Source organism: Oncorhynchus tshawytscha, linkage group LG04 (genome assembly GCF_018296145.1).
Source record: "Oncorhynchus tshawytscha isolate Ot180627B linkage group LG04, Otsh_v2.0, whole genome shotgun sequence".
In the NCBI taxonomy this organism is placed as follows: domain Eukaryota; kingdom Metazoa; phylum Chordata; class Actinopteri; order Salmoniformes; family Salmonidae; genus Oncorhynchus; species Oncorhynchus tshawytscha.
The window spans coordinates 62,640,242-62,665,894 of record NC_056432.1 but is presented as its reverse complement, the minus strand read 5'-3'; the positions used below and the strand labels follow the sequence as shown (position 1 = coordinate 62,665,894).

Genomic DNA, 25,653 nt, shown 5'->3' with positions numbered 1-25,653 from the left:
CCACAATAAAGTAGCTATCAGCAGTCTGTGCTAATCGGAAAAAGTCAAGTACAAGTGTTAGTTCACAAAAGGCAAGGGTGTTAGTTATTTTGTGTATTTTATGGGCCTCATTTATGTAACGTGGTCTTATCTTACGGCACTCTCTCCCTCTCTGTGCAGAATGACCTGATTGGTCAGAGCCTGTTTGATTACCTGCATCCTAAAGACATTGCCAAAGTCAAGGAGCAGCTGTCCTCGTCGGACACGGCGCCACGGGAGCGCCTCATCGATTCCAAAAGTAATGCACCCTGGCCTCTAGTTACCAGCCTTTCTCTAAGTGCCCAGGGGGTGGAGAACAAGGAAATCAGGGACACCGTGTCTGATAGAGTAGAAAAGCAGATTGTAATCATCAGCCTGCTGCCCCCTACATAGCTAGCACAGTGACACTCAATGTATCCCCCTGTACTGTGTGTTCCTCATTATTTAAATGTACGAAGCTAAATGTAGGGTAGTGCTATTTTTACATCAAGACATGCTGGGTTTAGGGTAAATATAAACAGTCAAACCATTTATGTAAATTCAGCCAATTTAAATGCCAGTAGCTAAATGTAGGGTAGTGCTATTTTTACATCAAGACATGCTGGGTTTAGGGTAAATATAAGCAGTCAAACAATTTCTGTAAATTCAGCAATTTTTTTGTAATAGCAAAAATATATGTATTGTAGCTTTATTTGCCAGAGTACAACTTGATACAGTATATATTTATAAAGGATCATGGGTGATACTGTTCCTGTCGTTGCAGCATAGGCTAAATGCTATTTTGTGTCTTGTCCTCAGCTGGCCTCCCAGTAAAGACAGACATCACCCCCGGCCCATCCAGACTTTGCTCTGGAGCCAGGCGATCTTTCTTCTGCAGGATGAAGTGCAATCGGCCCCTCATCAAAATGGAGGACAAGGACTTTCCTTCCACCTGCTCCAAGAAGAAAGGTACTTTAGCCTCCTGTCTTTTCCTTACGTAACTTGCTCAAGGGTGTTTTTTAATCTCCTGTGATTCATTTTAGTTAACAGTACATTTGGTTTCATACCAATATACTACTTACTCATTGATGTCAGTGATAGCTCCAGAGTAGAGCTAGTTGATGATGATCCAACCACTGTATCCGCAGCTGACCGTAAGAGCTTCTGCACAATACACAGTACTGGCTACCTGAAGAGCTGGCCACCCACCAAGATGGGTCTAGATGATGACAATGAACCAGACAACGAGGGCTGCAACCTCAGTTGCCTGGTGGCCATTGGACAGCTGCATCCCCACATTGTCCCTCAGCCAATGAACAATGAGATCCGTGTCAAACCCACTGAGTATGTCTCGCGCCATGCCATTGACGGGAAGTTTGTCTTTGTTGATCAGAGGTGAGAGATGTTTTATGGCATGCAGGCAGACATACAAACATGTAGCAAAGGATGTGCCAGTTGGCCCCTGCACAGTGATGTTCTGACACCTGGCTGGACCTCGTGGGCAGTCCAGAGCTGGATGTACTGCGGAGTGACAGCTTCTGTGTGAGTGAGGTTTTTGTCAATGTCCAAATATAGCATCAGCAACATGTTCCAGATGGAGGTGTAATGGAGGCCGAGAGGGCAGACAGGATTCAGAGTAGATATGTTGACAACAAATACTCCACTGCCCCCTGACAAAACAATCCCATAACCTCACCACGTCACCAATACTGTTTGGTACACTGGGAATGTCTAGATAATGTCACAGGGTGCTATGTGATTGTCATAGGGCTGGGCAATATGGACAAAATGTCATATCACAATATTATTTTAAACTGTATTTGACAGTATTTTATGTTTTTGAATAATAAAAGTTCTAAATGTTTTCTGAGTAATAACCCTAGGGTGGCAATGCATAAATTATAAGTGATTTCAAATGGGCTTTATCCCTTTTTACTGTTCAATCCAAACAAAAGTGATTTTCAGCATTTATCCAGTTCTGCTTTTCCTGCACTTGTATTATCATTTCCACACTGTGCCACGCAGCGTGATATCTAAGCCTAGCTAATTGAACCATTGAAATCATGGAAATATAATGATTATTCTAATTCTATAGTTGGTATATAGTGGGCAGCACCTTGGATACATTGTTGTTTGACATGACAACAGTGAGGAATTATCGATAGGGTGAGAACCAAAGTTTTCATCACTGTTTCCAGGTGACTCTAATTAGGTGTTACATGACATGTTTTCATGCTTCATGTAGCTAGCTAGCCAACATATTCTTTACCATCCCACTGCTACTGTTCTAGATGACTGTTGGGAATATACTATTAGACAAGGCAGCGGTTTTGGTTGGACATTTGGAAAGCTTGCTGATTAGTGGTTTGAGTGAGTTGGAGGTTGGCTCTTCTGTGGTGATAGGGGATGTTTCTCCATGGTTTCTCCCAGAGCCTGTTGTTGATCTAAACTTGGTAGAAAAAAGGAATGATTGGTCAGAAGTCAAGGATATAGGGAAACTGGTTCACAATTACATTGGTAGAAGTTTTTATGCATTTTTACCGCTTCTCACAGGTGGATCCAAGGACCCTGCTCCTGTGCGCCCACCCAGATAGTGGGCGCACAGGAGCAGGCATTTACGTTCCTGAATTTAATGTGCAGATATGTAGATGACTACATATACTCAGTTTAACAGTTGGCGTACAACCTGTCAGAATGATAGTATGCTCAGATTTCCTGTCTGTATATCGTCTGGCAAATGTAATAGGAGTGACCTACTATTGGAGGTATTAATGTTATTATGGAGAATTGAGAGACTGGTTGTAGTAGTTCAACTCCGGTGTGGAAGGGAATGAAATTGTAGACCAGTTAGCCAAAAGAGTTGGAGACGGAAAGATTGAAGTGTAAGGCCATTGAGGTTGGACTGGGTTTGGAAGGGATTTGGGGGATGGGGGAGGGTCTATTAGAATTTAGTAGGGCTCTTTTATGTTTTCTCAGAAGTACTGAGTTAGGTAGGAGGATTTAGAAATGTGGAGCTAATGTTGTAAACCGTGATTGACCACACACTCCAGCATAGTAGGTGAGGGCATGCACCTTTATCGTTTGTTTGCGGACCGCCATTATATCATAGAAGAAGAAGCAACATATTCATGCTTTGCCTATTCCTCTGATAAGATACCGTTGCACAACAGGCTTTTCTTGGCTTACACCGGCACAAGTACCAGGCAGTGTTAGCTAACTAGATACGTTTGCTCTGACTTTTAGTACATTTAGACTTAACTTTAAAAATGTCCTAAATACCACTGGCCTGCATTGATTATCAGGACTTGTGCTTAATACTGTTCTCTTTTGTAGGGCCACTGCCATTTTGGCTTATCTACCCCAAGAGTTGCTGGGTACATCGTTTTATGAATACTTTCATCAAGATGACATAGGACACCTTGCGGAATGTCATAGACAAGGTATGTATCAGATTGAACAAGGACACCAATATAACACCAAAGAGCAAAGTTTTAGACTCAGCGATACATCCCTGAGTCTCAGGCCTTACGTGAATAATTTTGTAATGTCTGGTCATTTTGTCATATAAAATGTATTGCGCTAAGCCTGTCACATAGCGAGTAGACCCTGATATGAATTAATATAGAACCTGGCAGGCTACCATTTGGCATGTCACAGAGGCCAAGTGTGCAGATATCATGCCTTATTGAGCTCAACCCCTGGCTGCCACCTCTGTTCTTAGTGCTCCAGATGAGGGAGAAGATCAATACAAACTGCTACAAGTTCAAAATAAAAGACGGCTCCTTTATCACGCTGAGGAGTCGCTGGTTCAGTTTTATGAACCCTTGGACCAAAGAGGTGGAGTACATTGTCTCCACCAACACTGTTGTCTGGTAAGTAGCTACACACATCTGTTTCTGCTAGGACTTTCTTCCACAGTCCTCATTTAACTAGTCAATGCATAATATTACACTGTATTCATTGTATTAGGGTCATATTCTAATAAAGTTGGATAATGAATGTAAGATTTCAAACAGCTGATTACATTTACAATGCCTACTGTGTCAAAGTTGTTTTATCACCACAACTATTGTTTCAACATGAAATCAATGTCCAACTCATATAGCTGTCTGGCTTGCCTCAGAAAACAAAGCGTGTATTATTGGAACTCTTGCATATTTATTACTGTGTCTTTCTAGAGCTGTTGGGCTATCTATGCAATAGATGTTAATAAGCTGCCCAATGAGGTGTGAAGTCACGAGCATGCTCAGTGACGACGCTCACTCTCTCTTCTCTCTCCCTTTCTCTGTCTCAGTGTGCCTGAAGGATCTGATGGCATCTATCCTCAGCTCGCCGCCTCCCCCCAGAGCATGGATAGTGTACTCACAGACGGTAAGCCTGCCCTCCTGCTGTGCTCTCACACAGCAGTTCACCCGCTTGGATGAAGCATGACTGTACTTTGATGAGTTGACATACATTTTCTTTGTGCCTGGCATGACTGTGACTAAGTAATTGTTTGATTTTTCCGAAATGTGACTGAGCTTTTGCGTTTGTTGGTTGCAGGAACTGGCAAGCGGGCCCTTCAGACCGTGCCTGGCATCCCCGGCGGCACAAGGGCAGGGGCGGGAAAGATCGGCCGGATAATCGCAGAAGAGGTGATGGAGATCCAGAGGTGAGAGGAACCATGTGGATTGTGTTATGATTGTCTTGTCAAACATAAATTGGCATGTCTGTATGGTCATAACCATACCATGGTCATCGACCCCTAGTGCATAATGAAAATGTCTGTGTGTGACTGAAACTGTATGGGGCTGTGTCCTGCTGTTTTTACCCTGTATTTTCTTTACTCTTCCAGGATAAGAGGCTCCTCGCCCTCCAGCTGTGGCTCCAGTCCTCATAACTTCACCAGCACTCCACCCCCAGACATGTCGTCCCCAGGGGGAAAGAAGGTAAGAGCTCTGACCTGTCCTTCCCATTCTCCTCCACTTCAACCCCTCCCAACTGGGAGGAAGTCTGCTAATCACTCCACTGCTCATCCATGTGAAGTCAGTAATGAGCACACCACTGCTCATCCATGTGAAGTCAGTAATGAGCACATCTGGTGGATATTTTTAGTGTCTGTTGGTGGCTCATACTTCAGGATGCAATGGTGATTCCTGAATGTCAATTCTCTCACAGATACAGAACAGTGGAACCCCAGAACATCCCTCAGCAGGGCTGATACCGGGACCAGACTCCGTAGGCTATCCGTACTCCAATAACTCCAATCTAAGTATGCATTTTCCCCCGCTATGAAATCTAATCTTGATTACAGTTAATGAAACTATCCACATAAAATCTTAGATATTTAACCCTTGTCCTTACCCTGTTTAGGCGATAACTCTCACATTGGCATTGACATCATGGATGAGCCAGGCTCCAGCAGCCCGAGTAATGACGAGGCAGCCATGGCTGTGATCATGAGCCTTCTGGAGGCAGACGCAGGGTTGGGAGGCCCAGTGGACTTCAGTGACCTGCCCTGGCCACTGTGAGGACTGTCAGGCTTAGGCAAGGCCTCCTAAATGGGCTGAACATGGTAGAGTAAGGGCTGGGTGTTACAGTATTCACATTGTGTCAGTTTGTGACCAGTACCAGAGAGCCATATCAACAGGGCTAATGTGACTGTAGCCTCACAGTAAGGCTGAATGCAGGCGGGCCCTGAAAAGGAAGGAATACTAGGCCTGGGATCGGCCATGATGTACAGTCCACCTCAGTGCGGTTGGGGAAAAGTGAAACTGCCTCATTACCCCTGTAGTATTATTGTACCAGTTATCTGGGTTTTTCTATGTCCATTCATCCTCACAGGCATTGAACCCAGCTCTTTTATAATGGCATTGGGTTTTTGTGTGTTTTTACACTACAAAAAAACATGTCAATATTTCTAAAGAAAATTGTATCATACTTGTTTATTCTAATTTTCTCTAAATATGTAAAAGTATTGTATCAGTAGTGAATTATTTAAAAAAATAACTTCCTCCTATTGCTTATTTCCATTTTCAAAAATACAAAACAGGGCGGTCTGTATCAAGTTACCATCCAGTGGCATACAGTATCACTGCTAAATCAGATGACAGGATTTTACATTGTTGCTACAATGCAGAAATCCAAGGTACTTTGCTACAATATGTTGTGTGGGAATAGTGAGTAATCCGTTTGCTTGCCAACAATAGATGAAATGTGACAAATCAGACTAGTTCCTCTGCCAGAGTTGCTAGGAGACTGGTTGGTATTGTCCACACTACTTGTGATGTTTGCATATTATGGGGGCACACCATTTCTCATCACCCACTCACCTTCCTGGACCACCTCACTGCCAGAGGCATCCACCCACACACGGGATGTGCTTTACTACTGACCCCCGGGAAATAGTTGTTCCCTAGCAACAGGCAGACTATCCAAATGACCCATAAAAGGAAAACTTTCCTCCTGATCTGAAATCAGGTCAACTCAAACCACAATTGCAGGCTAGGTATTGCACATGTATTAGGCTACTTTTTGAACTTTCAGTTTGAAAGTGTAGGGGCTCTATGTAGAGGGATAAGGTGAAAGTAACCTCTTTCAACTCAAGTGCTATTAATGGATAATAAGCACAATGATAGGAATAAAAACACCATACAATGTAGTGATTTTAATGTCTTTATGTCATGCTGAATATCCAGGGAGCACAGAATCCCATTACCAATCCTATGATGTCAACCAACCCAACCATTACATGATTCAAAGTATATCTGAGGGGAATTCAACAGTAATTTCCACTGAATGGTGATGAAATCAGAGGATTTTCTCCATGGCCAGGCATCACGATCTGTACCTGTCCCCCAAACAGATACAGTATTCACTAGTCTTGCCATCCAGGAAGTATACCCAGAACCACACGTGAAATAAAACTCAGGGGGAGAACACAGTAACACCGCACAGCCCGATAACCATTGTAAATAATAATAGCTACAAAATAATTGGGTTTGCTAAATTTATTTCAAACAATTAACAGAAAAATAAATTCCTTTGGTCAAGTATTTTTTTTAAGAAAAAGAGAAATATGCCCATTTGCCAGTCTTGTCCCTTATAGGGTTTTTACAGTCGACCAGATCCTTGAGGCTCTAAGGCTGTGGAGGAGGTGCCAAGGCAATATGGTTATGATCCCCCTCTCGCTCCATGCTGCAGTACGGTGGGAAGGGAGGTGGCAGTCCTCAGACTGCGGGAGAGGGGGCGTCTGGGTCACCATCGTTGTTGTAGCTGTACTGGGGTCCACTGGGGGACTGGTTAGGGAGGATGTCCAGCTCGTCCACCTGAGGGCCAGGGTGCATGTTGACCAGCTGGTCCTGGGGGATATCTGCAGCAGCTGCAGCCAGGTTAGTGATGGACTTGCTTTTGACACACTGGAAGTCAACATGGCGGCTCTTGCCCTCCTCCTTCTCCCAGGACATGCGGATGAAGGGCCTCTGGACGTAGTTGTAGATGACCTCAGGACGGCCACCAGGACGCTTCTTCACCTTCTCTTTATACGTGGGGTAACCTACCAATACATGGTGCAGACAACAGAGCCAATGAGTTTGCAATGCTGAATCAAAATCTTACATTTTTGCTCTGAACTCCAGCAAATACATGATAAAACCATAATCTTACCTTCAATGCCTAATCTTATTTTCTTCAGTCCTCTCTCCTTTAAAACTGATTTGGCAACATCTCGATTTTCTATATACTTGAAGAACCGGTATAGTTTTGTGCTGTATATTACTGCAGAGAGAAAATAAAATGTTGTGAAACAGCAACTCATTATCAACAACAACTTTTTAAGCAGTGTCAATTAAATTTGTCCCTTTAGGTAAGTGAACAACAGTTTAATCCACAGCAGGGATTACTAATTAGGAAGATCACGTTTTTGGTATCTTATTAGGATCCCTATTAGCTCTTGCGAAAGCTGAAACTCTTCCTGGGGTCCACACAGAACATGAAACATGAAATAATACAGAACATTAATAGACAAGAAAAAGCTCAAGGACAGAACTACAAACATTTAAAACCGGCCCACATAACGTACACACAAAATATCTAGGTCAAATAGGGGTGGGTGGAGAGTGTGTGTGGATTCACTCACTCTGTGAGTACTCTTCTCCCATCTGTGGTGGGTACTCTTCGTCCCAGTCCACTACGTCATCATCAGTGAGCACCACGATGTGGCATTCTCTCTCCCCACTCTGGGCGCTGGCCACCATCAGAGGCACAACCATTTCCTCCAGGTAGAACTCAAACTGACGCCGGGCACCATCGTTAGATAGCTCATGCATGAGGGCACCTAGGGACAATGGGACATGGTCAGTCAGGAGACAGCAGTTCAGAGACGCAAACCAACACGCTAACTTCCCAGAACATTTTCATCAGTCTTATGGAAACCTAATTAATCACTAATAAGGGATATGAAAACCAAGGGCTCATGATTTATGTTCACTGAGCCAACCAGGTCAAGAAGGGTAAAAAGGGGGTATACTCACTGAGGTCTCTGCACTTGATGGTGCTGTAGTCAAAGGTGATGCACAGATAGTCACATGCCTCCCTCAGCTCAGGGATGGAGATTCCATCGGGGCAACGGATTATTCCAGACTTGTAGTAATCCTGCCAGTTAGAGTAAACAGAGAAAACACAAAAGGCAGCCATTACAGAGACTGTCTCACTCACAGACATCAGCCCCCCCTTCCTAAAATGGTCAAGATGGCCAACGCCATCTCCCTTACAGTACGTAGAGATATCAGTTTACTGCCAGTTGAGCTGGACATGGATTAGATTTGCGAATGCAAAAATAAAAAAAGGTACATCTTTCAAATCAAATGCTATGCCTCTAAGAGTGATCCCTGTTTGTCAACAACAGCCCACATTTGAATCAATCCATTCCTCCATATTCACATCAGCAGCCTACAGCCACTGGTACTGATTCTTGTACTTGTTCTCCAGACACTCATAGCCTCAGTGGACAACTCATGGCATCTACTCTATTCTATAATAACAGTGAGGTTGACTCTGTAGCCTTGAGTAAATGTTTTTGGCTACAAATAAGTTAATCAATTCAGGATGACTATGAGTAGCAGGCTGACCCTTGTGGCTCAGAAGAGCAAAGGTTAGCAACTGCAACACTAGATCAAGGAATTGTTTTCTTCAAGTAAAAACAGTCAATAATTGACCAAGCTAGTAGAAAGGGAGTGTTGTACTTGGTAATACAGTGCTATTGACTGACCAGGATGGCTCGGAACACCGTAGAGCTGATGCCTTCGGCGACTTCATACTCTCCTTTTTCATTGGGCCGTGTGAAATTGTGTTCCCTTCCAGATCCAAACATTCTGCAAGAAACCACAAAACAGGTCACATTTCAGTGTTGTTCAACGTTCATACAATAAAAAAGCTAAAGGAAAAAACCAATGTAGGTGATATAGCCTCATATAACCACACTGGTAAAACAAAACTTGATACGGATTGATGATTTTACCATAATAAAGTACAACAATGAGGTCAGCCCTACCTGCCCAGCATGGTGTTGGGCTGTGCTGTGAAGATTGAAGGGTCCACCACGAACCGTGTGTTATCTACTATAAGAGTGACCCTCTCGGAGCCTGAGGTCCGGATGCTGCGGGTACCCAGGCCCGTGCCCAGTCCCTCCTTGCTATTCTCATAGACAAACACCATCTCTCCCACCCCCAGGCTCTTAAAGCAGCCTTCAGTGCTGGACAGGCTGCTGTTACGGCTGCTGACCAGCCCGCTGCTACTGGAGCCGCTGGGGGAAATCCTCTGAGGACGGGGGCTGCTGGGCCTGGAGCCACCGTCCCTCTCACGGTCTGGAGGTGGAGGGAGAGAGGCACTAACTCACTGGCATGACAACTGACCTTTCTCACAGACTACTCCTATTACATGCCAACATTAGAATCCAACATGTTCTCTTAGAAATCTTATTTTAGGAGACTTGTGAAAGTGTTCTCAGTACGTTCTACTCACCACTGTTGTGCTGGCGGGTAGGCGAGGTGACATTTCTGATGCAAGGGGTGAGCTGGCCCTCTCCCCTCTCGTGCGACGAGTCTCGGGAGCGGTCGCTGGAGCGGCGGCGGTCGCGTGAGCGGTCATTGCCCCCGCTAGCACCATGCAGGCTCATCTTCACCAGGTCTGCCTCCAGTCGAGATGCACACGACTGAGCGCTGGTCAGAGCAGAAAGCACACTAAATACTAATTGCAGTTAAACTCTACACAGATATCACACAACACACACACTCTCCCTCGGTTGTCCTTCCTCCCCTAATGTATTATTACAGATTGCAGGTCACAAATCCTGTGTCTGCTGTAACCGTAGAGGCACTCAGAACCACAGTGAAAGTATGGTTCGGGGCTAGAGCTTTACTAGAACCAGTATTTACCTCTAGAGGTAATTATAACAACACCGCCCTGACCTGACGCGACGCACTGCCTGGAGCAAGAGAAACAATGTAGTCACACACTCAAAGCAATAAGTAACAATGCATCTATACTGTGAAAGTCAGATATTTGGAAAGACAGACAGTATAGAAGCAGCCATCGAACCCAAGAAGACTAACTGGACAGAATGGAAAAAGACAAATGTACACACAAAAGCAGAATCCCTTTTAGTGTAGGCAGACCACTTGTCTAATGGTACATATTTTAAAGGGAAAAGACATTAAAAGCACTATCAAAATGGAACAGTGTCTTTAATCACAAATGGTTGCTTCCCTATATAGGCCTACAATCATGAGTAATGGTGTCCCATTTAGTATTGAAATATTGAACATATTGTCCCAGTCTGTTCTCTTAATATGAGGGCACATCACATCAGTGAGCCATGGAAGTATAAAAAGGCCAACGTTCCTGTTGGGAGAGAAGCCAAAAGACACAAACTTGCATGGTCATGTTCTGCACCAGTTCTTAAAAATGAGGAAAAATAAGGTCTGTTTTTGCAAGAGTTTGCTTTGCAAGTTAGGTAGCTAGTCTCTCTTGGGACTCTTAAATAACTGAACTACAATTACCCAAGAAATGCAGAAAGACTTCCTTTCTGCCAAAACAACAGCCAGTAAAGGGCATAGACCATTAGCACACCCTTTACTTAAACTTGTAGTTATAAAGTGTACATAGTGCTGTCATGACAGTGGACTTCTAAAAGAATGACTACTGGGAGCGTTATGACAACCCATCTGACTTTACAGTTATGATAAAAACAGTAGCCTTTTATGATGTTGGGCTCAAGAGTAACCATCCCTTCATTGGAAATCACAAAGGACAATGTCAACCTTTTGAAATCAACATGTATTTGTTACATGTGCCAAATACAAAAGGTGTAAACCTTACCAACAAGCCCTTAACCAACAATGCAGAGCTTTATAATTTGTTTTGTGAGAAAATATTTGCAAAATGCACAGTGAGTGTGTGACTATGCTGAAAAACATATGTCTAGCCTATAATATGATGGCCTATACCTATAGCACTATACACATTATCATGGATGTGAAATGCCTCTACAGAAATGCCAACTACATTGGTTAGTGTCAGTTCTTTCTCACCTTACACACTATCAAATACAAAGCAATTGCCTCACCTCGAGTGCTTGCAGAGTTTGCGAGGTCGGTTGTTTTTCGTTCCCAATTCTCAGTGTCACTTGAGTTGCTATCATATGACTGTGGACGTGCTGCCATCACCAGTTCACAGAGACGTCCAACCCGGATTATTCACCATTCATAATCTGACATGTCGAAGGGAGTCGAGTTAGATATTAATTCACTGGGTTGATTCAGGAGAGCAAAACCAGTGGTAAATATTCACATAAATGCAAGTTATACGTTCAGTGAATACGAAACTAGAACTTAGTTCCCCTTCGCATTCTAACTCTTGACAGCTGCTCGCCAGCTAATGTCACGATGATCCCGAATAATACGAGCTAAACTAATGGTGGCTAACTAACAATCATGACACTAGCACCCAAACGAACTAATGTGATCACAACATAGCCAGCAGTAAATTAGTTACCAGTCCCAACTAGTAAATAGCAGATGATTTAGAATGCTTGCAATATATTTGTTTAGCTAGCCAGGCAGTGGCTACCTATGTGAAACTGGCCACAATAGTGGAATTTGCGGGTAGCCTTCAAGATAAAAGTCCTCCATTGAAAGCGATGCAAACGGATACATATAGCGGAATCTGTCCATATTTGGACAATGCTAAACAAGTTCGAAATGTTGTTATATAATCTTAGCAAAAGACAACAATTTGTTAATTTGACGAAACAAAGACTTCAGAATTGTGGGGCGACAGGTAGTCTAGCGGTTAGCGCGTTGGGTCAGTTAGTGAAGGGTTGTGAATGGATGTGTCATTTCTTGGTCAATGATCGACACAAAATACTCTGTCAAAGTGGAAGGAGAATCTTAAATTGTTCTTTTCACTCTGTCATACAAGTCATTATTGTAGAGTCACTACAATGTTGTTGATCCATCTTCAGTTTTCTGAAGATCACAGCCTTTGAACTCCGTAGCTGTTTTAAAATCACTGATGACCTCATGGTGACATCCCTAAGCAGTTTCCTTCCTGTCATGCAGCTCAGTTCAGAATGACAACTTAGTCTGATGTGTCTGGATGGTTTAATATATCATCCACAGCATAATTATTAACTTAACCATGCTTAACGTTATAGTCAATGTCTGATCTGTTATTGTTACCCATCTACCAGTCACTGCCCTTCCTTATGAGGCTTTTAAAAAGCTCCTTGGTCTTTGTAGTTGAATCTGTGAAATGCAATACTTGACTAAGGGACCTTATGGATATACAGTACCAGTCAAAAGTTTGCCAAGAGTGTGCAAAGCTGTCATCAAGGCAAAGGATGGCTATTTGAAGAATCTAAAATATGAAATCTATTTAGATTTGTTAAACACTTCTTTGGTTAATACATGATTCCATATGTGTTACATATTTTTGATGTCTTCACTATTATTCTACAATGTAGAAAATAGTAAAAATAAAGAAAAACCCTGGAATGAGTAGGTGTGTCCAAACTTTTTACTGTATGTATGGGGGACAGAGGAAGGGGGTAGTCATAATTTTTTGTTTTATGTCAACCCATATTATTTCACATATAACTTAAGTGGGATTTAAGTGGGATTTGCCACTTTCTACTTCTGAACTAATTTAGGCTTGCCTAAACAAAGTGGGTGAATACTTATGCAACGACTATATTTTAGTTAAATATTTTATTAATTTGTAAAAATTTGTAGGATTCTTTTTTCAATTTGACAGAGTATTTTATGTAGATCAATGAGAAAGAATTACATATTTCAATCCCACTTTGTAATACAACAAAATGTGAAAAAAGTTCAAGGGAGTGTATGTAGACTTTTTCTACAGGCACCGAGTACAAAACATGAGGAACACCTGCTCTTTCAATGACATTGACTGCACATGTGAATCCAGGTGAAAGCAAGGATCACTTATTGGATGATGTCATCTGTTAAAGCCACTTCAAATCAGTGTAGATGAAGGGGAGGAGACAGGTGCATCCTGTTTCCATTGATCATCCTTGATGTTTCTACAACTTGATTGGAGTCCACTTGTGGTAAATTCAATTGATTGGACATGATTTGGAAAGGCACACACCTGTCTATATAAGGTCCCACAGTTGACAGTGCATGTCAGAGCAAAAACCAAGCCATGAAATCGAAGGAATTGTCTGTAGAAGTCAGACAGGATTGTGTTGAGGCACAGATCTGGGGAAGGTTACCAAAAAAAATGTCTGCAGCATTGAAGGTCCCCAAGAACACAGTGGCCTCCATCCTTCTTAAATGGAAGAAGTTTGGAACCCCTAAGACTCTTCCTAGAGCTGGCTGCCCAGCCAAACTGAGCAATTGAGGGAGAAGGGCCTTGGTCAGGGAGGTGACCAAGAACCCAATTGTCACTTTGACAGAGCTCCAGAGTTCCTCTGTGGAGATGGGAGACCCTTCCAGAAGGACAAAGCACTCCACCAATCAGGCCTTTATGGTAGAGCGGACAAATGGAGGCCACTCCTCTTAAAAATTGCCAAAAGGCACCTAAAGGAATCTCAGACCATGAGAAACAAGATTGAGCACTTTGGCCTGAATGCCAAGCGTCACGTCTGGAGGAAAACTGGCACCATCCCTACGGTGAAGCATGGTGGTGGCATCATGCTGTTTGGATGTTTTTCAGCACAGGGACTGGGAGACTAGTTAGGATTGAGGGAAAGATGAATGGAGGAAAGTACAGAGAGATCCTTGATGAAAATCTGCTCCAGAGTCCTCAGGACCTCAGAAGGTTCACCTTCCAACAGGACAATGACCCTAAGCACACAGCCAAGACAACACAGCAGTGGCTTCGGGACAGGTCTCAATGTCCTTGAGTGGCCCTGCCAGAGCCTGAACCCGATCGAACATCTCGAGACCTGAAAATAGCTGTACAGCGACGTTCCCCATTAAACCTGACAGAGCTTGAGAAGATCTGCAGAGAAGAATGGGAAAACCTCACCAAATACAGGTGTGCCAACCTTGTAGCTTCACAGCCTCAAGTCTTCTTGGGTGTAATTGCTACAAAAAGGTGCTTCAACAAAGTACTAAGTAAAGGGTCTAAATACTGAATGTGACCAGTTATTTTCTAGAAATTAAAATTTCTAAACCTGTTTTTGATTTGTCATAACGGGTGTTGTGTGTAGATTAATGATACCTAAAAATATATATATTTTAGAATAAGGCTGTAATGTGACAAAGTAAGGGATCTGAATGCTTTTTGAATGCACTGTATAGCCTTATCCTGTTTTAAGTACCAAAGATTCATAGGTATCAGCTGACTCGGTGACATCCACAGATTACAAATATTAGCGTCGTAGCTCTTATTGCGAGACTAAACACTGTATAGTGAGATGATTTCCGACAGTTAAAGATGACTAATGTGCGCTATAAAGCTAATATTTGTGTAAACACTTCAGAAGTGTCATCTGTGGGTGTCACTGAGTAGGCTGACACCTATGGATCTTGGGTCCATGAAATAGGGTAAGGTATACATTGCAATATAATTGTTCAATACAAATCTAAGTTTGTCACGTACGCTGAATACAACAAGTGTAGTAGACCTTACAGTGAAATGCTTACTTACAATCCCTAACCAACTATGCAATTGTACATATGTTTTAGGGGTGTAACGGTACACTTATTCATACTGAACCGTTCGGTACAGGGTCCTCGGTTTGGTCCATACTGTGAACCTGAATAAAAACATACTAAATACATTTTAAACTACTAGAAGGCTACGCCTACACTGCGATGTATGCCACTACCTCTTGAGTAAAACTGAGCTGAAAAAAAACATTGCAGGCTATTCCATTAACTAGAGCCTTGTAATCGAAATTAAAATCTTAACTGGCATATTTCAAACTATACTTTTGTGAGGCGCAGCCGGCAACTACTTCGGTACAATGGCGAGTGGTGGGGTCGATAAACCAGAAATGGAGGATCCTCCATCATCGTTGACATCTCCAGTTTGGAAACATTTTGACTTCACACTAGATTACAACGGTGATGGACAGAGTTGTGGATAAAGCGTTGTCACCACTGCTCATCGAGATTAGCCTATGCAGAGTGGCATGTGTAGCTTGTTGTTTTTGGGCTATCACAAGTCATCAAAGTGGCCCTACAGTCAGAGCCTCTGTGTGGCAAAGCAAGTTAGGACAAAAATCAATGGACCATGGAACTAAAAGTTGAATGAGAAGGATATGCTACAACGACCAAGCGACAACAGTTAGGCTGTTACTTAATCTAAATGGAAGTAATATTTTGAACTGTAGGACAGGTAAAAAGTGCATGCAGCCTCAATTAGCCTAGCTAGTTAACTAGCGTTTCTCGGTTTAATGCAGTCTGGACAGGTACAACGTAATCATATTGGATGATAACTTAGCTATGACAAGCTAGAAGTTAGTCTACTAGAGCGCGTCGGCTTGGTATGGTTGGTTTCTGTCTCTCCCTCTCCCCACATTGCTCCCCGTGTCACTCGCTCACAACTCGCTCACAGTGTACACACACACACACAAGGCCCCTCGATCTGCTACAGCGGCACCTCTTTCTCCCTCACGCTTTATCAACTCTGGTTAATAAAGTAGTTTACAAATTGACTTTTCGGCTGCTGCCTCCCTCACTCGGATTGGGTCCAGATCCGACCAGGTCTATACGGAACTGGTCTAGTTCTCTTCGGAACAGGTCTTTATATTGAACATTTTATTTATGCATATCGAGTGGGAAAGCCCCAGGCCCATCTCGGAATGGGTCCAACATTTTGGACCCCTGAAGACTACTTGAGAGGCCCAAAATAAATGTCACAGACAATGCAGGAATATTGTGATTGCTGTTACAGAAGCTGGACTCTAGCCACAAATAGGCTGCTTTTTGTTTTGAGTTTTTTGCCAAAAACAAAAATGAACTACAGTAACTGTTGGCATTTCAATTTCCTGCTGTACCGTAAACGAACCAAACTGTGACCCCAAAACCTCTAAGTACCGGACATCCATAGGTAAGGCTGTAAATTGCAATATTAATGTTCAATATGCACAACAGGCTGAATAGTGAGGTGATTTCCCACAGTTAAAGTTCCCTAATATGAGCTACAACGCTAATATTTGTGTAAACTCCTCAGAATTGTGAAGCCCGACAGATTAACAGGACGTGTACTCAGAGTACGCGCTGACCAGCATTTTCAACCTCTCCCTGACAGTCTATTTATACCTACATGTTTCAACAGACCACCATAAATCCTGTACCCAAGACCGCCAACGTAACCTGTCTAAATGTCTATCGCCCCATCTATAGCCGTGAAATGCTTTGGAAGGCAGGTCATGGCTCACGTCAACATCATCATCCCAGACACCCTGGACCCACTCCAATTCACATACTACCCCAACAGATCCACAGATGATGCAACCTCTACTGCACTCCTCACTGCCCTCTCCCATCTGGACAAGAGGAACACCCATGTAAGAAAGATGTTTATTGACGACAGCTCAGTGTTCAAGACCATTATCCTTAGACCAGCTGGTACGCAATGTCTAATATTAAAGTCTCAAGATTTTGCTCGTCTGAGGTAGAGTAACTTATGATAATCTGTAGACCACACTATCTACCAAAAATTTTCATCTGTTATTCGTAGCCATCTATCTACCACCACAGAACGAAGTTGGCACTAAGACCGCTCTCAACCAACTCTATAAGGCCATAAGCAAAGAAGAAAATGCCCACCCAGAAGCGGCGCTCCTAGTGGCAGGGGACTTTAATACAGGGAAACTTAAATCCGTTTTACCAAATTTCTATCAGCATGTTAAATGTGTAACCAGAGAACCCCCCCCCCACTCTGGACCAACTTTACGCCACACACAGAGACCCAGACAAAGCTCTCCCTCGCCCTCCATTTGGCAAATCTGACCATAATTCTATCCTCCTGATTCCTGCTTACAAGCACAAATTAAAGCAGGAAGCACCAGTGACTAGATCAATAAAAAAAGTGGTCAGATGAAGCAGATGCTTAGCTACAGGACTGTTTTGCTAACACAGACTGGAATATGTTCTGGGATTCCTCCGATGGCATTGGAGTATACCACATCAGTCATCGGCTTCATCAATAAGTGCATCTATGACGTTGTCCCCACAGTGACCGTACGTACATACCCCAACCAGATGCCATGGATTACAGGCAACATCCGCACTGAGCTAAAGGCTAGAGCTATCGCTTTCAAGGGGCGGGAGACTAATCTGGACGCTTACTGTATAAGAAATCCCGTATGCCCTCTGACGAACCATCAAGCAGGCAAAGCATCAATTCAGGACTAAGATTGAATCTAACTACACCAGCTCTGATGCTCATCGGATGTGGCAGGGCTTGCAAACCATTAGACTACAAAGGACAGCACAGCCAAAAGCTGCCCAGTGACACAAGCCTACCAGACGAGCTAAACTACTTCTATGCTCGCTTCGAGGCAAATAACACGAAACATGCATGAGAGCACCAGCTGTTCCGGAAGGCTGTGTGATCACTCTATCCGCAGCCAATGTGAGTAAGACCTTTAAACAGGTCAACATTCACAAGGCCGCAGGGCCAGACGGATTACCAGGATGTGTATTGCAAGCATGCGCTGACCAACAGGCAAGTGTCTTCACTGACATCTTCAACCTCTCCCTCTCCACATCTGTAATATCAACATGTTCTAAGCAGACCACTCCCAAGTCTTCAGCCATGAAGTGCTTTGAAAGGATGGTCATGGCTCACAACAACACCATTATCCCAGAAACACTAGACCCACTCCAATACTGCACCAACAGATTCACAGATGCAATTTTATTGCACTCCACACTGCCCTTTCCCACCTGGACAAAAGGAATGCCTATGTGAGAATGCTAATCATTGACTACAGCTCAGTGTTCAACACCTTAGAGCCCTCAAAGCTCATCACTAAGCTAAGGACTCTGGAACTAAACACCTCACTCTGCAACTGGATCCTGGACTTCCTGAAGGGCCGCCCCCAGGTGGTAAGGGTAGGTAACAACATCCGGTATGCTGATCCTCAACACAGGGGCCCCTCAGGGGTGTGTACTCAGTCCCCTCCTGTATTCCCTGTTACAACCAACACAATCATTAAGTGTGCCGATGACACAAGTGGTAGGCCTGATCACCGACAACGATGAGACGGCCTGGCCGTGTGGTGCCAAGACAACAACCTCTACCTCAACGTGATCAAGACAAAGGAGATGATTGTGGACTACAGGTAAAAGACACCCCCATTCTCATCGACTGGCCTGCAGTGGAGCAGGTTGAGAGCTTCAAGTTCCTTAGTGTCCACATATCCAAAAAACTAACATGGTCCAAGCACACCAAGACAGTTGTGAAGAGGGCACAACAAAACCATTTCCCCTCAGGAGACTGAAAAGATTTGGCCTGGGTCCTCAGATCCTCAAAAGGTTCTACAGCTGCATAATCGAGAGCATCCTGACTGGTTGCAACACTGCCTGGTATGGCAACTGCTCGGCCTCTGACCGCAAGGCACTACAGAGGGTAGTGCGAATGGCCCAGTACATCACTGGGGCCAAGCTCCAGACACCCTAGTCATAGACTGTTCTCTCTGCTACCGCACGGCAAGCGGTACTGGAGCGCCAAGTCCAGGTCCAAGAGTCTTCTAAACAGATTCTACCCCCAAGCCATAAGACACCTGAACACCTAATCAAATTGTTACCCCGACTCTTTGTATTGCCCCTCCCCCCTCTTTTACACCCCTGCTACTCTCCGTTGTTATCATCTCTACCTACATGTACATATTACCTCAACTAACCGGTGCCCCTGCACATTGACTCTGTACCGGTACCCCCTTGTAAATAGTCTCGCTATTGTTATTTTACTGCTGCTCTTGAATTACTTGTTACTTATTCTCATGTGGTTTTTTTTAACTGCATTGTTGGTTAGGGGTTCATAAGTAAGCATTTCCTGTTGTATTATTCAGAATATTTGACTAATACAATTTGAATTGACCATATAACATTCATATTGCAATGTACAGCCTTACCTATGGATCTTGGGTTCACGAAATGGGGTAAGGCTTGTACCGTGCATGTTAGTATGCCCCCAATGCAATTCTGAACTCTTAACACATCCACAGTGCGATTAACTTTTGCTTTTTTTTGTCAAAATAACTAATAAATTGTATTACCACTATTTGTTTCCGTTTGCATCACTGTCAATTGGGGACTTTTATTTTGAAGGCATGCAGAAAATTCCACTATTGTGGCTGAACCTTATTGTGGCTAGTTTCACATAGGTGCAGTGGCTAACCTGAGCAAACATGATGTGCTAACAGTTGGCTATTGACTCGTCAGCTAACTGGACAAAACAAAACCTTGCTAGTTTCATGTCACGTTAGCTAGCTACTTAAGTTCAGGGTATTGATAAATAATCAATCAATAGTTACGTTAGCTACAAAAAGCTATATTTGCAGAGGAACTACCAGTAAACTAGCTTGCTCGCTGTCAAACGTTAGCTAGCAAGCTCAGACATAAGAACACTTACATTCACCAAAATAAGTCTTACCTTTTAAATTATAAGTATTCTCGCATTACTAGCATATAGCCTATACAAAACATATACACGGAATTCAAAGGATCAGTCCAATCCGTTCGTAAAACAATGGATCTTGGTTTGGCATTTTCCCCTAAAAGGCAAAAGTGATGTTGTCCCTGCTACTCAGACGCTCTCGCGAGATTTGTCTGTAAAAAATTCTTCACATTTTTTTCTTCTTCTTCTTGGCAGTCCGCAAACAAATATCAATAGTGCATACCGCCACCTACTGTACTTGTTGTAGTATGAATTCATTACACTTTGTGAAAAAAAATTAATTGCCCTTCCAACTAACCCTACGCCCATTAAAACCTCACTACTAGTCCACTACTTTGGCCCCATCTGATCCTACTTCAGGCCAGCAGCCTGGGAGGATGGGACATTATAATTCAAAAACATTAACGCTTTGGCAGTAAAATGTCCTACACCCAAGTACTTCTCAGTAGCTGCCACCACATCATCTATCATCTGTGATTTACATTCCATCCCTGCAGTACAATTGACAACCATGGCCTTGAACGCCAATAAGAACAACCTTACTGAAGCACGTTATTCCTATCACTCAATTGGCCTTGGCCTACTCACAGGGATCCTCTTAGGATCCCACACCCACCTTCCTCTACTACTCTCTTCACTGCCTTAGCATACAACACCTTCTGCACTACTCTGATCCTGGCAACCTGAACCTGCCTTTCTCTCACCGGACACAGTTCTGATCTCCAGCACCATGGGTACCCCTACAGTTTACTTACACACACACACACACACACACACACACACACACACACACACACACACAGATACTACACATTCCTTTGTCTCATGTCCTCCTGCACACTTATAAAATCTAGGAATCTCCCTCCTACACACTGCTTATCTGAGGTTTGAGGCAGACTACATCCTATAAGATGTATTGCCGCCACCTACTGTACCGGGTAGTGAACAATAGAATAAAAAATAAAACATTGCAGAAAAAACCCAGACATAATATAAAAAAGTAGACATATTAAAACCCCATCTCACTCCTTCAGTCACAATCCAATTCAAGTCACATCGCTACAGGCTCGGGGGCCTGTGATGGTGGAACATTCTTCAACAGGATTCCCTGCAGGCCTCTGCTGTAAAATCACTGAGTCCCAAAAAGTGTTCAGCTGCACTCACAATGATGCCAATTTTCTCAGATTCCTTCCATTTGTGGTGTGCAGTTTATGAACATTGCAATTAATGATACAACGTCCACCTTTTTCACACGCAATATGACATGATCCCTCAGTTGCTGAGAAACATTAGCCGTGTTCGAGAGGATGAAAAACCGTAATGTGTCATGGTTAAATTGTGACCAACTGATCAACAAATAATAATGAGTAGTTATTTATGATCCAAGGTTGCTCTGTCTAATGTAACACCAAACAAACCCATTCATTGGTGCAGGCTCTACTAAAGCTTACTATGCGGTAGGATTTTAACAGTGAGGAGGCATACGAGGAAGATGTGCTTTTTTTTGCCTATGTGAGGCTTTTTACTTGCAAGTGGATATAGCTAGTAGACCTAATAAATGAAAACCCAGGCTTCAAAACATGCCAACCTGTTACCTGTCGGTCTTGTCTCCCAAACAAAGCCAAGACATGTTTATTGTAGCAACACCCATTACCCAGAACGCATCACAAACCCTACCAATTACCTAATTGTTAATCAACTTCAATAAAAGGTATGCCAATGACATGCAAACACATTCAGGTAATATATTCACATGATACATTTTCCCACATCACTAACAGTCAATAAATGTGCTTCGCCTAATAAACAGGTGTTAATCAATGTCTGGACATACATAATCAGGCAAGAATTTAGATTTTGTGACGTATAACATAATGACAAGTGTCACGTTTACTCCCCATTCTCCCTGACGCACGCAGTGCGGAGAAAAAGCACTAAACCATGATAGGTTTATAACCTCCCTTGAAAAGAAGGCTGTCAAAAGCATTTAAACACAAAAACAGGGGATTTACATAACCAAGCTGAATGATACAGAAACAGGAACCATAATCGGAGCTTGCTGGGATTTTACCTGACCAGAGTCCTGACATTGCATTGCAGTAGTCCTACACAGGTAAACACGAATGAACAACATCACCTGAAACAATGAGAACTTGCACTCTGTATGATTATTAATCTTGAACATATTGACCACCAGCTTCACTCCCGAGTCTTCACTGACCTGCTTGGTTGTTGAGGGTGTGTCCACCCTTCTTGGCATAGTCACCTTTTGTAGACAAAGGGAGTCAGGTGAATCAGGAAAGAAATGTTCAGTTTTGACTGCCAGTAACCCAGCAGAACCAAGGGCAGGGTCAGACCCCTCCCCAGCTTCAGGCCTAGGGCACAACTCAGTATTATCAGTCTCAGCAGATAGCGTGTGAGAGGCTCTCCACTCTTACCAGCAACCGGCAGAGACTCCGCCCCACCGCCATCCATCAGCTCAGCAGTATTGGTCATGGGCAGCTGGCTAGCCACCAGCTTATCAACAGCATCAGAAACCTGCAGCTCTGATGTAGTTTCTGGCACCCCAGCCTGCAGTTCGGACTCCCCCCTTAGCAGGGAGCAGAAGATCAAGGACAGATAGATCAGGGACCTCACCAGCAGACAGGGAAAGCTCAGACTCTCCTCCAGGAGCGCACCGCAGAACAGAGTGGACAGTTCCTCGTCGGTAACAGTGCTTGAGTGTGGGGCCTCTACAACAGGTGGCGAATCAGCCGACGCCGCGGACCTCCACGGCTGGTGGAACACGCAGGTAGCCAGTACGTGCCTGTGCTTGTTGCAGTGATAACACAAGGCCTTGCCACCAGGGCAGACTTCCCAGTCATGGCCACAGTCACATGCACACCTTATCTTAGGGGTGTGGGTATCACAGTCGCACAGCTCCTTTCCCGGACACAGGCCTCCCCCATCACCTCCAGTAGAAACCTTTGCACCTTGAAGAGCTGCTCCAACGGTGAGTCGGCCAGGTAAGCTCTGCCCAGTGCTGCCAGGCCTGTAGAAATTCACGGATAGAGGCCCTGATGACCGGATAGAGGACCCTTCAAACAGGGCATTCTCTGTGCTCATCCACCAGAACCAGTCATAAGCAGTGTTCACCAACTCGAGCGTCACGTCACCTTTCTCCATCTTATAGCATGCACGCACTCCTCACTGTGGCTGGTTTTTCTGGAACTTCTGACACCACTTGAGAAATACTGAGGCAACAAATCAGAGAGGCAACAAAGAGACCAAAGATAATCCTGAAGGAGCTGCAAAGCTCCACAGGGGAGATTGAAATATCTGTCCATAAGACCATTTTAAGCCATACACTCCACAGAACTGGGCTTTATGGAATAGTGGCCAGAAAAAAATAAGCAAACATGTTTGGTGTTCGCCAAAAGGCATGTGGGAGACTCCGCAAACATAGGGAAGAAGGTACTCTGGTCAGATGAGACTAAAATTGAGCTTTTTGGCCATCAAGGAAAATGCTATGTCTGGCGCAAACCCAACACATCTCATCACCCCGAGAACACCATAGTGGCAGCATCATGCTGTGGAGATGTTTTTCATTGGCAGGGACTGGGAAACTGGTCAGCATTGAAGGAATGATGGATGGCGCTAAATACAGGGAATGTCTTGAGGGAAAACTGTTTCAGCCTTCCAGAGATTTGAGACTGGGACAGAGGTTCACCTTCCAGCAGGACAATGACACTAAGTATACTGCTAAAGCAACACTCAAGTGGTTTAAGGGGAAACATTTATGCGTCTTGGAATGGCCTAGTCAAAGCCCAGACCTCAATCCAATTGAGAATCTGTGGTATGACTTAAAGATTGCGGTACACCAGCAGAACCCATCCAACTTGAAGGAGCTGCAGCAGTGACTAGATTATAGAGACATACCCCAAGATACCTGCAGCTGTAATTACTGCAAAAGGTGGCTCTACAAAGTATTGACTTTGGAGGGGCTGAATAAAAAAATATATTTTAATTACAGGTTGTAAGGCAACAAAATAGGAAAAATGCCAAGGGGGGTGAATACTTTCGCAAGCCACTGTAACCTCCACTGGCATACAATATTCTTCCCTTCGGCATACACGTGACACATGACAATCTTTTGCATTCGTGACACTGAAGGGGTTTGTGCACATAAGCTAGGGTATCTCACAAAGTCTAACTTTACATGAGAAGGGAGAGACTCTTCTTCTTCCTCCAGTGTCTCAACTCCTTGTCTTACTTCCACCAAGGGTGTGAATTATACCGTAACAGGACATTGTTTTTGTAGAAATAAAAGCTGGGACACCTGAAAGGAGCTGAGACACGGGACTGTCCCAGGATGGCTAGCTCAGATACATGGAAGAAATTTGTTTCAACCATGACACAGAGGTGGGGGTGTTAATTTAATTTGGAATAAGCTTTTATTTTAATATTTACTACTATAGCAGTACAAACAGCATAAAATTAATATATAATTAGCATTATTTAGAGACCCCCCAAAGTTTGACTTTGTTTCATTCAGGGGGTCCCTGAGTCCCTGCAACTCTGCTTCCACCCCACAAAATGTAGACCTGCACAATTGTTTTGCAAATATTCTATTTATTAATGCATATAAAAATGATCTCACATGATATTCATATAGAAATGTTTTTATTTTATTTATTTTTTTACATTTTGTGCTTTTCATGAATTCTTATTTTGAAATGACAAAGCATCTGTGAGAGTAGTAAACAGTGATGTCATTATGATTATAACGGTACAAACAGTAACCAAGATGGTCCTCATTGTGAACATTATTTAAAGTAAGCAGTGCTTTACACTGAAATAAAGCAATGTCAAAGAGATGGACATATCAAAGACATTAGCAAACATTTTTTTTGACACTGTTAACGGTAATTTGACACATAAGGTGGGAAAGCAATATAAAAAATATACTGTTCTGTGTGCTTTAGTCCAGGTAGTGGTCATAAACCAAATGTATTGTTTATTCAAATGCAGTAAAACCAGGAAATATATATAAAATATAAATAAATAAATAAATAGTAATTACATTAATAAAAAAAGAATTAGAATAATAATTTTTAAAATGTCTAAAACTAAAATGACATTTACAGTGAAAACTTTGTTTCATTGTGAGATTTGAACTGTTTTTTTTTAAACGAGGTAACACTTCTGTAAGACTGAAGAGAAGACAAACCCTCAGTACTGAGGCTTAACTTGTATACAGGCCCAGTCCTGTGAGATCATCAGGAAGCAGACTCCGGATCTTCCCTGATTGTCCATGTTGTTGTGCTTTGGCGTGTGAAGCTGCAATTATATCCTTTAACTTCAGCTGAAGCCAGTCTTGTCTCTCCCCCACCTGCTTGTGTACTCCCACGTTGTGCATGAGCTGGACCTCACTGATGGACCTCTTTCTGTTGGTCAGAGAATGACCATTGCAACCCGCTTAGATTGAGATGATTTAGAATACAGGATACAAAAAAGCAATGAAATGCCATTGAAGAA

General features: G+C 43.3%; 2 protein-coding genes across 5 annotated transcripts in view; one reads left to right on the top strand and one right to left on the bottom strand.

The window, feature by feature from the left end:
* Positions 1 to 5,993, top strand: part of arntl1b (aryl hydrocarbon receptor nuclear translocator-like 1b) — a 28,377-nt gene extending 22,384 nt beyond the window's left edge. For all 4 annotated transcript variants that reach the window (XM_042321021.1, XM_042321018.1, XM_042321019.1 and 1 more), the window contains 10 exons: positions 160 to 277; positions 817 to 966; positions 1,146 to 1,392; positions 3,331 to 3,437; positions 3,719 to 3,869; positions 4,292 to 4,368; positions 4,540 to 4,648; positions 4,832 to 4,925; positions 5,155 to 5,248; positions 5,350 to 5,993. In XM_042321021.1, coding sequence (XP_042176955.1) covers positions 160 to 277; positions 817 to 966; positions 1,146 to 1,392; positions 3,331 to 3,437; positions 3,719 to 3,869; positions 4,292 to 4,368; positions 4,540 to 4,648; positions 4,832 to 4,925; positions 5,155 to 5,248; positions 5,350 to 5,507 — 1,305 coding nt within the window. In that variant the 3' untranslated portion in view covers positions 5,508 to 5,993. The remainder of the gene's footprint in view (positions 1 to 159; positions 278 to 816; positions 967 to 1,145; positions 1,393 to 3,330; positions 3,438 to 3,718; positions 3,870 to 4,291; positions 4,369 to 4,539; positions 4,649 to 4,831; positions 4,926 to 5,154; positions 5,249 to 5,349) is intronic.
* A 645-nt stretch (positions 5,994 to 6,638) lies between these two features.
* LOC112263675 (BTB/POZ domain-containing protein 10-like) lies at positions 6,639 to 11,743 on the bottom strand. Its single transcript, XM_042321022.1, is given in 9 exon segments — positions 6,639 to 7,531; positions 7,642 to 7,752; positions 8,114 to 8,311; positions 8,508 to 8,628; positions 9,245 to 9,347; positions 9,527 to 9,839; positions 9,997 to 10,193; positions 11,600 to 11,633; positions 11,636 to 11,743. Coding segments are annotated over 9 exon segments (1,464 nt in total). The 5' UTR covers positions 11,697 to 11,743; the 3' UTR covers positions 6,639 to 7,205.
* Between the last annotated feature and the right edge of the window lie 13,910 nt (positions 11,744 to 25,653).